The sequence below is a fragment of the Octopus bimaculoides genome, chromosome 7 (genome assembly GCF_046866305.1).
Source record: "Octopus bimaculoides isolate indiv1 chromosome 7, ASM4686630v1, whole genome shotgun sequence".
Taxonomy (NCBI): Eukaryota; Metazoa; Mollusca; class Cephalopoda; order Octopoda; family Octopodidae; genus Octopus; species Octopus bimaculoides.
The window spans coordinates 112,463,119-112,478,215 of record NC_142934.1 but is presented as its reverse complement, the minus strand read 5'-3'; the positions used below and the strand labels follow the sequence as shown (position 1 = coordinate 112,478,215).

Below are 15,097 nucleotides of genomic sequence, written 5' to 3'. Positions count from 1 at the left end.
TCCATACATGATCAGCTATACCCGATTTTTCAACGAATACTCTGCAATTTAATAAGAGATAATACATTCTTGGTTAAATTCCATTCAGGAATAAAAGATTTGTGCCACCGAGATCCAAATAACAGAAGAACCTTGTTGTGGATTATATCCTTTGTGGAATCAAAATTTAAAGAAACAAAAAACACATTTTACAAAATGGAAACAAACATATTTTCAAGAAACTTCAGGTATTTTTCATCATCATTTAACACCCACTTTTCCATGCTTGCACAGGCCAGGTAGAATTTGCTGAGACTGATTTCTTCCAGTCAGATGCCTTGCCTGTCACCAACCCTCATTTGTTTCGAAGCATGGAAATATTTCTTGAAGGCCAGATGCGAGAAAAATACAAACACACACATATAAATATATCATCATCATTTAACGTCCACCTTCCATGCTGGCATGGGTTGGACGGTTTGACAGGAGCTGGCTGGGCATAAAGCCTGCACCAGACTTCTGTGTCTGGTTTGGCATGGTTTTTACGGCTGGATGCCCTTCCTGACACCAACCAACTACTCCAGAGTGGGCTGAGTGCCTTTTACATGGCACCAGCACAGGTGGTCAGTTTTGGCATGGTTTTTACAGCTGGATGCTCTTCCAAATGCCAACCACTTTACAGTGTGCTTTTGAAGTGGCACACACACAAGGGGTTTCTTTCAGTTTCTGTCTACCAAATTCACTCACATGAGCTTGGACAGCCCAGAGCTATAGAAAACATGCCAAGATACCATGCAGCAGGACTGAACCCAAAACCATATGGTTGCAAAGTGAACATCTTAACCACACAGCCATGCCAGTGCTCCATTCCTTTATATTTTACATTATATTTTTTATATATTCTTTTTCTTGGGTATTTTGTATCTTTATTGATATTCCATGAGACAAGATTTCAAAGCAAACATTAAAAAGACCGAGATATCATTTTCAAAAATCAATATTTATTTCTAATGAAATTAGGTTTTTCTAATTCAAGGAAATAATTTTACCAAGCATATATTTTAAGCTGCAATAATTTGACAGGAACGTTCATATATCTATATAAAGTACAATTACAAATAACACCACAAACGGTCTCACAATAATAACATTTGACCAAGTTAGTGGTTATAGTGACACATACAAGTTTATATACAATATTGTAATTTAGCCCCAGGTCCACCAATTGAGCCTATAATCCAGGTCAGATACCAGGATTGCTGCACAATCACCCAGTATTCCTACTGGCCACTACATACCTAGGACTACATTATCCAATGTAGCCCTTCTTTTGTCAAGATAGGAGGGTGTAATATAAGGGAGATTTAGTTACTCCTCATAGGAAACCTGTAGAGGATCCTTTGTAGGCTCATAAATAGAATGGTGATGAGAGTTCTGGAACAAAGTTTACAAAAATAACCTCCAACTTTTGTCAATCAAAGAGTGAAAAAATTTAAATATGAAGAATGTAATATGGAAATATTTCAGAATTGAAAATTTACATTTATGAAACTAAGTCTCAAATATTTTTTATCAGACATTCTCAATCGTATGTAACAGGTCATATACCATCTGTATAAATATATTTATGATTAGTTAAACCTTTTTTATAATAACCCACCTGGGACAGCTCCTGGTTCTATGATACAAATTTCCTGTTTTGAAGAGATTTAAATTGAAACCTTCCATCAAAATTTCCCATTAATTTATGTTCCAAACGCCCAGTTTAATAATGACAAAGTTATTTAACTAAATTCTCCATTATACTCAGTATGAATTGAAACAGAGTGTATTTCAACAGAAATATTGTAACAAGACGGGTCAATGCATTGGTCCTTGGCAATGTTATACTACGTCTATCATAGTATAACTTATCAACAGCATGAATATATTGGTGACCAAATTAAATGTTTTACCAGATATTACAAGTATGAGAACAATTATATACATGCCACACAGCAAATTAATTTTTTGTCTCTAAGTTCTCAAAAGGGGTCCATAGAAAATTTAGTTAAAACTTAGGTGCAATAAATTGCTTATATTTCTAAAATACATGAAATATTTTAACAATTTTTAAAATTCAATTCCCAATATTTAATTATAAAGATATAATAGGATCTTTCAAACATTGAATTGTTATGGGGGTGGGTCTACCTGAGTAAAACAGGAATCAAAGAGATCCACAGGCAAAAAAAAAAAATGGTTGAGAACCACTGTTGTAGAAGAATATATTTAGTCTTCTTCTAAACTGACTTTGGAGTAAAAATTTTATGAAGTTCACAAAATGTCTGACAACTTTGGGAACATATATTCAATCTAGCTGAGTTTCATTTAGTTTAGATGCTTTCAGGACTTTGCAGGTTTAGTTTTACACATTGTACAATCTACGTTAATGATTAATTACAGATAACTTAGATAGATATAGTCAATTTAACTAAAAGGAATATGTGACAGTGATGTTTATATATTAGTCAGGCCTTGGAAGATAGATAGATCAGTGGATGTTACTTCAATGATCTTTACAGGAAGGAGGTAGTAAGAAACAAGTGTTTAAAGAAAGAGGACAATACGAGATCATAGATGATTGAGGTCTAACATCATCAGAAACTTCAAGGGTTTCTTAAAGGCGGTGAGCTGGCAGAATCGTTAGCATGCCGGGCGAAATGCTTAGCGGTATTTCGTCTGCCGTTACGTTCTGAGTTCAACTTTGCCTTTCATCCTTTCGGAATCGATAAATTAAGTACCAGTTATGCACTGGGGTCGATGTAATCGACTTAATCCCTTTGTTCGTCCCCTCTATGTTTAGCCCCTTGTGGGCAATAAAGAAATCAGAAACTTCAAGGGTTTTAATTCTGTATTGTTCAGGACCAGTGAAGATGGTGACCAAGACGGATCTTCTTGAAGAGACTAAACTGGGCAGTCACACAACTCATCCGAGGACCTTTCCGTGCATTGCCTCTTCACAGAGGCAATGCACGGCTGATAGCTGCTGCTTAGGTGGTACATTGTGGAGGGGCAATGGCCCAGTGGTTAGGGCAGCGGACTCGCGCTCATAGGATCACGGTCTCGATTCCCAGACCGGGCGTTGTGAGTGTTTATTGAGCGAAAACACCTAAAGCTCCACAAGGCTCCGGCAGAGGATGGTGGCGAACCCTGCTGTACTCTTTCACCACAACTTCCTCTCACCTTTACTTCCTGTTTCTGTTGTGCCTGTAATTCAAAGGGTCAGCCTTGTCACACTGTGTCACGCTGAATATCCCCGAGACCTACGTTAAGGGTACACGTGTCTGTGGAGTGCTCAGCCACTTGCACGTTAATTTCACGAGCAGGCTGTTCCGTTGATCGGATCAACTGGAATCCCCCTCGTCGTCGTAACCGACGGAGTGCCAACCAGGTTGTACATTGATGCTGTTGTATATATATATGAAGAAAATGCGTGGGTGACACAACTAAACCTTGGAGTACACCAGAGTTTATAGAATATGAATCAGGTGGTTTTTGACAATACATGTTGTAATGGTCTGACAGAAATCCAAGGAATGAAAGATAGATGGAGACTATATGTGGACAACTAAGGCAGGAGGTTCTCATTCCAAACATGATTGAGAGAATTACCAACTTCGAGTACCACAATTTTTGCTTTCGATAGTTCTCAAGAGCAGCAAGAACAGGTGAATGATAGACAAAAGCAAGTCTCCATTTTAAGTGGTTCTGCAGAAATTGTATGAAGATGAATGTCCACGAAGGAGTTGTTTGTAATTGAGTCAATCTTCATTGAGGTGCTAAGAGAGAGAGAGAGAAGGGGAGGGAGAAAGAGAGAGAGAGAACGATATGTTAGTCAGCAGAGACATGATTTTAGCTAAAGGGATAAACTGCTGCATGTTTCCATGGGTTGTGACAGAGGCTTGTAGATAGATGGAGTCTGATAAGGACTGGATGTAGTTCTGAAATGCCTTGGTTGAGAGTGATGAAAAGAACAAGGTCAGTATTAATTGCCAATCTTGGGTTATGAAGTAATGAAAGAACATTTTAAGGATCTCGTTGGTTTGGCTGCCAACATCAATTTCTGTTTCAACTGATTTCATATTCAGTGTAATGATACGCTTTTATAGGCCAATGAGTGATGTGACAATCATTTTCACTATAAATCAATAGATAAAGAGTTATTAGCAATTAAAGTTTGAAAATTTGGGGTAATTTTAGCCAATTGTAAGCCACAGGTACATTCATGCCTGTTTCCATAGTAACAAACAAAGCATAAGAACTCTTTTTGTTAATGAGAAAGTATGTGTGTTGACAAATATATTCTACACAATGCCATGTGCCTTGACGTGGTGTTCTGTTGCTTGTATCCTGGTCGTGAGATGTGCTAAAAATAACAGCTAAATAGGCCTTGAGTCACACCTATTGCATAATCGTACAAATTCCTGTGTGTAGAGTACAAATTCGTAAAAATTTTCTGCAAATTCCATATTTAAAAAAAAAGTCATGAAGGGTGAAATGTCGTATGTTAAGGAGAATGTGATTAGTTTACAGTTTCATATAAAAACGTGTGCTATTTTCATAATGTTGACAATACGTGTAGTTACACACAAAATGACAGCTTCCAAATTCTGTTTCCTGACTGGGTGAAAATGATCAAACTTTAAACCTCTATAACTTATTAAAAACGTATACCAGAAAAAAGTGAAATAACTCCAACAATTCAGCTTGGAAAAGTATATTTAAAAATTTTCGATAAACTTTAAATTTTGAAATGCTGGCAGCCAAACCAACTAGACCCCATTTTTACACACGATAACTGGTGGTAAAATGGGGGACTTTGAAGGGGTTTTGTTGATGTGAGCAGTGTGTATTTGGAAATGATACGAGCAACAAAGATGGAGGTTTTCACATTGGGTGCGCTAACAGAGGCATCTTGGTTGGAGAATGGTGGGTTGGAGGATTCCATGAACTCTCTTGGTGAGGGACCAGATGGCTTTGCTGGAGTTTGGGAGGTGAGAGAACTTCCAGACTGCTTTTCTGAGGGTGAATATTTAAAGTAGTTTTAGGTGAAACTTGTTTATCACAGGTAACTAAATCACTTGTGTGCGTAAATTTATGCCGAGTTAAAATTTTACTTGCAGAGAATGCTTTGCCGCAGATATCACATGGATATGGTTTTTCTCCTGTGTGAATACGTTTGTGAAGTGTCAAATATTCATTTCGAGAGAATGTCTTGTTACATACATCACAATGGTAATCACCTGTGTGGATATGTTTATGTCTAATTAAATACCTCTTTTGTGCAAATATTTTACCACAGATATCACATTGATGTGGTTTCTCTGAGTGAATATCTTTCTGAGAAGTTAGATTTTCACTTTCAGGGTATGTTTTATCACAAATCTCATCAGTCTGGGGAGGTTTGAAGTCTTTATGAATATGTTTGTGCCTAATCAAATATCTCTTTCGTGCAAATATTTTACCACAGATATCACACGAATATGGTTTCTCACTTGTGTGCATATGCTTGTGAAGAGTTAAGTTTGCAAGTAGAGAGAATGTTTTACCACAAATGTCACATTTGAATGGTTTCTTACTTGTGTGAATATGTTTGTGTCTAATTAAATATCTCTTCAGTGAAAATATTTTACCACAGATATCACATTGGTGAGCTTTCTCTGAGTGAATATGTTTATGAGAATTTAAATTTTCATTCGTAGTGAACTTTTTACCACATATGTCACACTGGTAAGGCTTTTCAACAGTGTGAGTAAGTTTGTGACGTCTTAAATCTCCAGTTATAGAAAATCTTCTATCACAGATATCACAGTGGTATGGTTTCTCACCTGTGTGAACACTTCGGTGATTTGTTAAATGCCCATTCTGAGCAAATGTCTTTTTACAGATTTCACACTGATATGGTTTCTCGTTTGAATGAATACGTTTATGACAAGATAAATTTCCAGTTGTTGAGAAAGTCTTACCACAGATATTACACTCGTATGGCCTCTCACCTGTATGTTTACGCTTATGACATGTTAGATTTGCACTTCCAGAGAATCTCTTACCACAGATCTCACATTCATATGGTTTTTCCCCTGTATGAATACGTCTGTGACGTTTCAAGTAATCTTTGCGAGAGAATGTTTTATCACAGGTATCACATTGGAAGTGTTTCTCTCCCGTGTGAATAAGTTTATGAGAAGTTAAATACCCACTCTGAGAGAATGCTTTACCACACACATCACATTCGTATGGTCTTTCATTGGTGTGAATACGTTTATGGATAGTTAATGGTTTACTTTTGGAAAATGTTTTCCCACAAACATTACAGTGATATGGTTTCTCATCGATGTGAATATGTTTATGGATGGCTAATGTTTTCCTTTTAGAAAATGCTTTATTACATATATCACAACGGTACGGTTTTTTATCTGAGTGAGTCTGAATATGAGAAGATAACTCTTCGAACTTCAAAAACGCTTTAGGACAAATCTCACAACGGTATGGTTTTTCTTCCGTATGTGAATGTTTGTGACGAGTTAAATTAGTTTTCAGTGAGAATTTTTTACCACAGACGTTGCACACATATGGTTTCTCACTTGCGTAGGTACATGTATGACAAGCTAATTTTGTAATGTCAGGAAATGTTTTACCACAGACATCACAGAAGTAGGGCTTTTCTTTTTCATGTGTTTGCTTGTGACGAGTTAAAATTGTTTTTCGTGAGAACTTTTTACCACAAACATTGCATAGGTGTGCATTATCTTCGGTGTGGATATGTTTGTGATTAGTCAAACTGTCAATGTCAGAGAATATTTTAAAACATATGTTACAGGTGTGCAATTTTTTTGCTACATTCAATTGGTCCTCATGGGATAAATCTTTCTTATCAGATGATGTTTCATTATGAACCTGGTTCTCACATGCTGTTTTCTCCATGATGTTGTTTACTGCTCATTCAACACAGATGTAATATCTTTCCTTATAATTTCATTAAATTACTTCAAATTTCAGTTGATACCAGATGTTGCTTTTATAAAGCCATTCTTCATGTGTTCCTTTACGTGTCTTTTGTGAGGAATTTCCTGAAATGATAAACAGTATAAGTAAAAAAGAAATCTAACAACTGCTTGTACTGCTGTTAAGTCTTACTTTCTGGAGACAGAATATATTTTATTGACCCATCATCATTTAATGGTGGTTTCCCATGTTGGCAAGCTCTAATGTAAGGTTTGACATGGTTTTTATGGTAGGATGCCCTTCCTAATGCCAACCACTTTACAGTGTGTATTGGATGCTTATTCCATGATAGTGGCAACAGTGAGGCCTTCAAGTAACTTGCAAGAAAAGGAAAAAGCTCCCTCAAAAAGAGTGGGGTGTATCTAAGAGGGTGAGGTGGCCTTATTCCAGGTGCTTAGAGAATGAAGTATGATTGAGCGACAAGCTCAGGATTTTGACCATGGAGGAGCTACATGGCTACTCTGTGATATATAAGGGTGGGAGCAGCATACCAGTTTGAATACTCAACCTGCAGAGGGTGAGCAGAAACGTAATGAAACTATCTTCTGAAAAAATCTTTATTCAACTTTCAGGATGTGCCGATCTCTGACTGTGGAGGGAACCTGTGGCAGAGATAGATCCAGGAATACATGGGATGAAGTAGTGAAACATGATCTTTGAACTTTGGGCCTCACAGAGGCAATGATTAGTGACCGAGACCTTTGGTGATATGCTGTGCTTGAGAAGACCTGTCAAGCCAAGTGAGATCATAGCTACTTATACCTGTGTCTCAGTCAGACTCTCTTTACCCCCACTGAACTTCAACAGTGCCCTTGGAAAGCTATTCTGCCAAGGTCTTCTCCACAGATGCCACCTGAAAAGGGGAAATTATTTCCTGTCAGATTGGGGTCTGGTGCAGCCTCCTGGCTTATGAGTCCCCAGTCAAACCGTCCAACCCATGCCAGCATGGAAAACAAACGTTAAACGATGATGACTTCTTTCAACCCTTCCAACCAATCAACTCAGTTAATTCTCCAAACAAATACTGAGTTTCATAGCTATAATGATCTCTTTCATGACAATCATCATCACCGATGTTTAACGTCCGCTTTCCATGCTGGCATGGGTTGGACGGTTTGACTGAGGACTGGTGAACCAGAAGGATGCACCAGGCTCAATCTGATCTGGCAAAGTTTCTACAGCTGGATGCCCTTCCTAACACCAACCACTCAGAGAGTGTAGTGGGTGCTCACAAGGGCCAGTCAGACGGTTCTGGCAATGACCATGCTCAAAAGGTATTTTTTATATGCTACCTGCACAGGAGCCAGTCCGGCGACATTGGCAACGACCATGCTCGAATGTTGCCGGCAATGCGATGATTGCAACGATCACGTTCAAATGGTGCTTTTTACGTGCCACCAGCATGGGAGCCAATCCATGGCCCTGGGAACGATCACACTTGGATGTGCATTTAATGTTCCACTGGCACGAGTGCCAATCAAGTTGGTACTGTCATCGGCCAAGGTCAGAAAATACTTTAGCCCTGTTCAGGAGCGGATTCATAACAAAACTTAAAATGATATTTCCTTCATAACCAAACCTCTGAAATCAGGAGCATGCTGTGCCGTCTTGGTTGACAGAGCCCAGCCAGACTAAAACTATATATGTATTTCTTAGGACGGTGAACCTTTCAGATGAGATGCCAAAGGACCGAGACACCTGGTGCATTGCTCTACTCCACAGCAGAGGTATTAAGGCCACTCCCCCTGGTGAAGAGGATTGGGCAGCAAGAGTCCTGGGCCGGTGTCACGTAAAAGCACCCAACACACTCTATTAAGTGGTTGGCATTAGGAAGGGCATTAATGCACAGAAACCATACCAAATCAGAGTGGAGCTTGATGCAGCTCTCTAGCTTGCTAGCTCTAGTCAAACCATCCAACCCATGCTAGCATGGAAAACAGATGGTAAAGGATGATGATGATGATGATATTAAATATAAAAAAATTATTTCCAATTTGTTATAAAATATTAACTTAATGCATAGAATTCAGTAAATGGTTCCCATTTTGATGTTAGCTGTCTTTTAAATTCAATATATACATACTAATGGAAGACATAATTTATCCTATACGGTAGTAGTTGACACCAGAATGAAGTAAATATATCATGGAAACAGAAAAATATCTGCTTATGCTCAGAATCATGACAATGAAGAGTGTAGATGTGTATGTTCTGGTTCTAATAATAGGGGTTCGTTTTAAGAGATTCTTTTAATCTCATGTGAAAGCACAGTACAGTTAATAAAACCTAGAATCAAAGGGCTTCAAAGTCAACTTAGCAAAGACCAACATCTTAATGAGCAGGAAAACAAACCTCTGTATACAACAAGGAAATCCCCTTGCTCGATTTGTCGAAAGGAGTTGGCAGAAACTCTGTATGGTGTAGTTAATGCTAAGGATACACAAAAGATGAGGCAGGCTGGCAGAGAAAACAGACTGCTTGTCACAGGCACTCAGGAGCAATAAACACTAAGAGCACAACAGGCTTTCTCAAATATGCATGAGGATCCTTGGAGGTAACAGTAAATAGCTTGTTACCTAGGTGTGATCTAACTAGCAGTGGAGGAGGATGCTCTTAAAGTATAGTTACTAGAATAAGAAAAAGCTGGAAGTTCAGAGAGCTATTTCAGATGGTAACAAAAAGTTTCTCCCAGGGTGAAAGGCAGATAGCATGATCTTGGCAACTGCAACACTACATAGTAATGAAACATATGCCCTGAATGCAGGGGACTTGCAAAGATTAGAAAGAAATGAAGCTAGCATGCTCTACTGGATGCACAACCGACAAAGTACAAATGTGTTGAGAGAAAAATTGGACATAAAAAGAATCAAATGTAGTACACAAGGAAGATAGCCACAATAGCACAAGCATATAGATGAAGGCAGCCATAGGCTGGTTTCAGAACTTTAAACTTCATGGAAGGGATGACAAGTGACATGCAGTATCCGAGAAGAACCACCTACTATAACACAACTGAGATTCTGGAAATACCATGTGATTGTGTGTGTGTGTGTGTGTGTGTATATATATATAAAAGAGTAAAAGATATATATATATATATATATATATATATATATATATATATATATATACATACAGACACACAACTGACCCCTCACCCAATTTCATCCTCAAGCCTTCTCTGTCATCTATCACTGACCCCTTCATTTTCTGTGATACCAGTTATCTTTCTCATTTCCTAGAACGACTTAATTCACCATCCATCCATCCATCTATAATTCTTAATGTTGTTCCTCTCTACTTATATTTTACATTGATCACCCTTTTTTGCGCTACCAAATTATATCTCCTTTTCAACCACCATATCAGCATCACACCTACCTCTCCCCTCTCTCACGCAACTTGACCACCCACGTCATCGCCTTTTCATCTTTCCCCTGTTTACTGTATTATAACTATTCTGCTACTCCTCACCCATCTTGTACTGTTAGTTATTACATATTCTGCTCTATTTTCCACCCTGTGTCATGTATCACTGACCACCCACCATTTATTATTCCAACTTTCCAACCCAACCCAATCTCTACAGCCATTACCTACTCTTACTCCATCTGTCTATCATCAACCACTCCTCAACCCTTATTCTACATTATATTTGATCCCTCACCAATTCCGTATGTTCAACCCTCCCTCCCTCGGTTTTTCTGCCACTCTTCATCTCTATTCGACTTCTTGTATCTTCAGGGTCTACTCTGACTCTTCATCACAACAGTTTTAGCTGTCTTTCCAAACTCCAGCCTATCCACTCTTCTACAAAGTGAGTAGCCATGCAAATCCTCAACAGCAAGAAACCTTTTCAGTTCTGTCCTCTTCTTTTGTACTTTAACCTTTCATCCAGCATAAAACCCATCTTGCTCATTGGTAACCTCACTCAGTTGAAGATCTTAATATGGTAACATCAATAATGCTTGTGCCATGAAATATAATAGAAAAAAGGTACTCAATACACTCTGTAATGTGGTTAGCATGAGGAAGGGCATCCAGCTGTAGAAACTGTGCCAGAGTAGACACTGATGCACAAGGCAGTCCTCAGACTTGTCAGATCTGATCAGATCATCCAACTCCTGCCAGGATGGTAGATGAATATAAAATGATGGTGATGATATATAATCAGCTTAACGAAATTCACTGAGCTTTCTATGGCCAGATGCCCTTCCTGTCACCAACCCGTACCTGTTTCCAAGCAATGTAATACATACTCAAAGTTGAACGTTTTTCATGAAAGACTGGCAATTTGTGACACTGCTTGTATGACGATCACAAGGAAACACACACAAGCGTAATGACCTTTCAGCTCATGGCTATAATAGAAGATGCCAACTGTACAGCACTTAGGACAGGTTTTTGCTATAGGCATAAACTTCATGGAAGCCTGCTGCATACACACACACATATATATATAGTGTTTAATATCCACTCTTCTACGTTTGCTTGGATCAAACCTAATTCATTGAGACAGATTTTCTAAGTCCAAAGTTGCTAATCCACCTATTTCTTATCATGGTAAACATCGCCAGACGTTTCTCATGGAAGACCCGAAACAAACAACATTGCTTGTATGACAGAGATGCTCATTTACAACCATCACATGATGTCATGACAAGGCACCCCGCCCTAACTCTTCGAAACGCCAGTGTTAGAATGGTGGCAGCTGATGAAGGAAATGTTCCCTAGGTGGCCTGTGTGTTTTCTGTACTCTGTTCCTCATTTTGTCTACGCTTTGTTGGCAACGTCCTGTACCCAGATATGCATCTATATATACAGGTAGATGTAGGCATATGTACGTATATATGCATATACTCATTTATTATTTATATATATGTACACACGCACGCGTGCACGGTAGGCTTTTTTCAGCTCCGTCTATAAATTGATTCACAAAGCATAGATCGGCTCGAGGATACAGAAGACCCTTGTCGAAGGTGTCGCGTAGTGGGACTGAACAGTCATGCCTTTAAATATATAGGGAGAGAGAGAGAGATGTTGGGCTTTAAAGTCTAAAACAGAAAATGTTCAAAACCAGTGCTTGGTGCGTCAATTCATTCTTCTGGGCTTTTGTGTATGTGCCAAAGTGTCTGTGGTAATTCTGGCGAAGGTAAAGAATACGCACACCAGGTGTTTAGGGTTACACCGAAAACGGGTGGTGTGTGTATTCTTTGCCTCCGCCTTAATTTTATTGTAATGACATCTATGCATTAGTCTACATGCAACAAATAATAATAAAGTCAAGATTCTCAGGACTCTTAACGGCTACAACCTCGCCTAACCAATGAACTCATCCTTTCCTGTTTTAATTCAAGCAACGAATGAAATAAAAAGCGTGTGAAAGAGAGAGCGGTGTGTGTTGCTCACTGGCACGAGGAATTACTAGAGGAAAGTGTGGTAAATTGTCAGCTCATTTGCTAAGGATTTTGGTGGAAGAATTCCTCTGTTACATCTTGGTGGAAAAAGTTCATGTTTGATCAGTATTCGAGTTAAGTACATCGGACAAGATCTCCGAAGACCAACCAGATTTTCACAAACTGGGCAGATCATGATTATTTTTTTCATAGTTCTAAGTGAGACTTCTTTCTAACATTATCGACAATACTACAATTCCATTATAAGCACCTGTAACTGACTCCATCAATAGGTCTCCAGTATTACCCTTCATTTAGTTAAACAACACAACTTTCATATGTGAGAAACTAACAAGGGGGGGGGGGGCATTTACGTTTTATATGAAAAATAATATAACAAAGTCAAAATAATTATACATGATATATTAACTAATCATAAACTGAATTTTATGCAATATATGTTTTACAAAACGATTTTTTAAAAATAAAATTAAATAAAACAGTGGAGAAAAAGAAAAATCAATATTGAAATATTTTGTCATTTTGTAACTTTGATAATCATAATTTTGTTTCAGTAGAGATGAAATGAAACAGCAGAATAAAATAATATTCAGAGAAGAATTTCTTTAAATGAAATATTTATATATTTTTATGTGATTGTGATTTGTTTGAAAATATTTATAGTGAAATCTAATAATAATGACAGCCAAAGCAATTTCATAGATTTAAAGGCATCTTAAAGTTTTCTTATTACACGTAAAACAATCGAGATGGTGAAGAGTAGAGATGTATGTGAACAACTTACTGTTTTCTAATATATTTCTTCACTATTTCTTGGAGTTAGATGCAATAAATGTGGGAATATTTAAGTGAAGCAAAAACATTGAAGAAGACATAAAGGGAGAGAGGATAAACTAAGTGATAACTAGGTCTGGATATTCACATAACTAATCGATCAAAGCAAGTAGCCTTATTTTCGTAGCTGACTCTTGACTTGTACAGTAACGAACTTTTTATCCGGCTTCCAGAAATCCGGGTGTGAAACATTAATTCCTACTTAAACGTGGATGCACTGTTAGAACGAACTTTACTGCGATGGATACGATGAGAGAAACTCTCATATCGGCTTTTGCCTATATGACCTCTTAAGTGCTAATAGATATTTCCTCTCGGTGATATATTATGCCTCTATCGCTAAAATATCATGAAATATACTGCACCTCGTATTGAGTAAACACACAATGTAATTAAAGTTGGTTAATTTGATTACAGTGTGTAAAAAATAGTTTTGGTCTACGTTTTTATGTGCATTGATATGGATTAAACATACTCTGCTTTAGAAGTGTATAAATTTGTACCTGTATCTGTTAAATGAAATCATGTTCTTTATTTTTCTTCGTTTAAATTTCATCTTATAAATATTATACGGTATACGTGGTACAGTATGATACATTTTAAGAATTTTAAGTGGGTTAACAGATAACAAACAGGACCTGTTTTGGAAATGTTTAAATTTGAATCTGTTCAATACATAAGTTCTTTACTTTTCATAGTTTACATTATATTTTAAATAGATACGTATTTAAGCCGTCTGCGGATAAATTCGGGTGACTTCCAGCCCCAAGTTTGCCGGATATTTGGTTCGGTTCTGTCATACGTAAAATGCGTAACGAAAGCGAACGGTGTTAAAAATCTATGGGGCATCGCAAAGTAACAGAAATAATAGATGTTTTTATAAATTGGAAGGTGTTGATGCATTGCAGTGATATGGAATAAATTATCATAGTCCTAACAAAATGGGTGTTATGGAAATGGTGTAAGAAGACCGATATTTATAAGTAATTACAATTATGAATAATGTGAGGGGAAATTGAATTAGTACGATCATTAATTTGGGAAAGAAAGGTACAGGAGACAAATGTGAAATTTATATTGATTCAAGGTAATTAACAATTGAATATGGTCATGGAACAAGGTGTGTGTGTGTGGGGGGGGTGTAAGTCATCGTTGATATGTTTTGAGAGAATTCTAAGCATGTTTTGGCCTTATGAAACCACCTCAGTGAATCATAAGCATTATAGTCTTAATCAGTACGGCCAGAGTTTAAGATGGCTGTACAATATATAGAGCAGGGGTATCAAATTCGTTTAGCTTTCTGGACCTGAGACAGAGATCAGATCTCACTGGCCAGATAGGGATAATTATTCCCAATAACCCAATTCATAATGTAGGCCACAGTAATTGGATAAGAGTGTCAATATACATAATAACACGTTTATTAGCAATAAATAAAAGGAAAGAATATGGGGCGTTAGCAAAGTCTGTGTGCAAAGAAATGTGACAAAAACTTATCCACATGATGTATACTTGGTCCTGTGAAGTAAAGAGTCAAAAGATTTCCAACAGCTGCAGTGACTTGCCTAATCTTTTCCTTGTTTCAGTCATTAGATTGTGGCCATGCTGGAGCACTGCCTTCAAGACTTTTCAGTCAAATGACTCAACCTCTGTACTTATTTTGTTTTAAGCCTGATACTTGTTCTATTAATCTCTTTTATGAACCACGCATGGAAAGCGGACGTTAAACGATGATGATGATGATATATATATATATATATATATATATATATATATATATATATATACATATATATATATACATATATATATATACA

The 15,097-nt window shown here is 37.4% G+C and overlaps 1 protein-coding gene across 3 annotated transcripts in view; it reads right to left on the bottom strand.

The window, feature by feature from the left end:
* Nucleotides 1-963: 963 nt before the first annotated feature.
* Nucleotides 964-15,097, bottom strand: part of LOC106881576 (uncharacterized) — a 34,281-nt gene continuing 20,147 nt past the window's right edge. For 2 of the 3 annotated variants that reach the window (XM_089355789.1, XM_089355788.1), the window contains exon 2: nucleotides 964-7,091. In XM_089355789.1, the coding sequence (XP_089211915.1) occupies nucleotides 4,909-6,945 (2,037 nt within the window). In that variant the 5' untranslated portion in view covers nucleotides 6,946-7,091 and the 3' untranslated portion in view covers nucleotides 964-4,908. Of the gene's footprint in view, nucleotides 7,092-13,230; nucleotides 14,089-15,097 lie in introns of those variants that run through there. The other variant, XM_014932032.3, reaches the window with a different exon arrangement.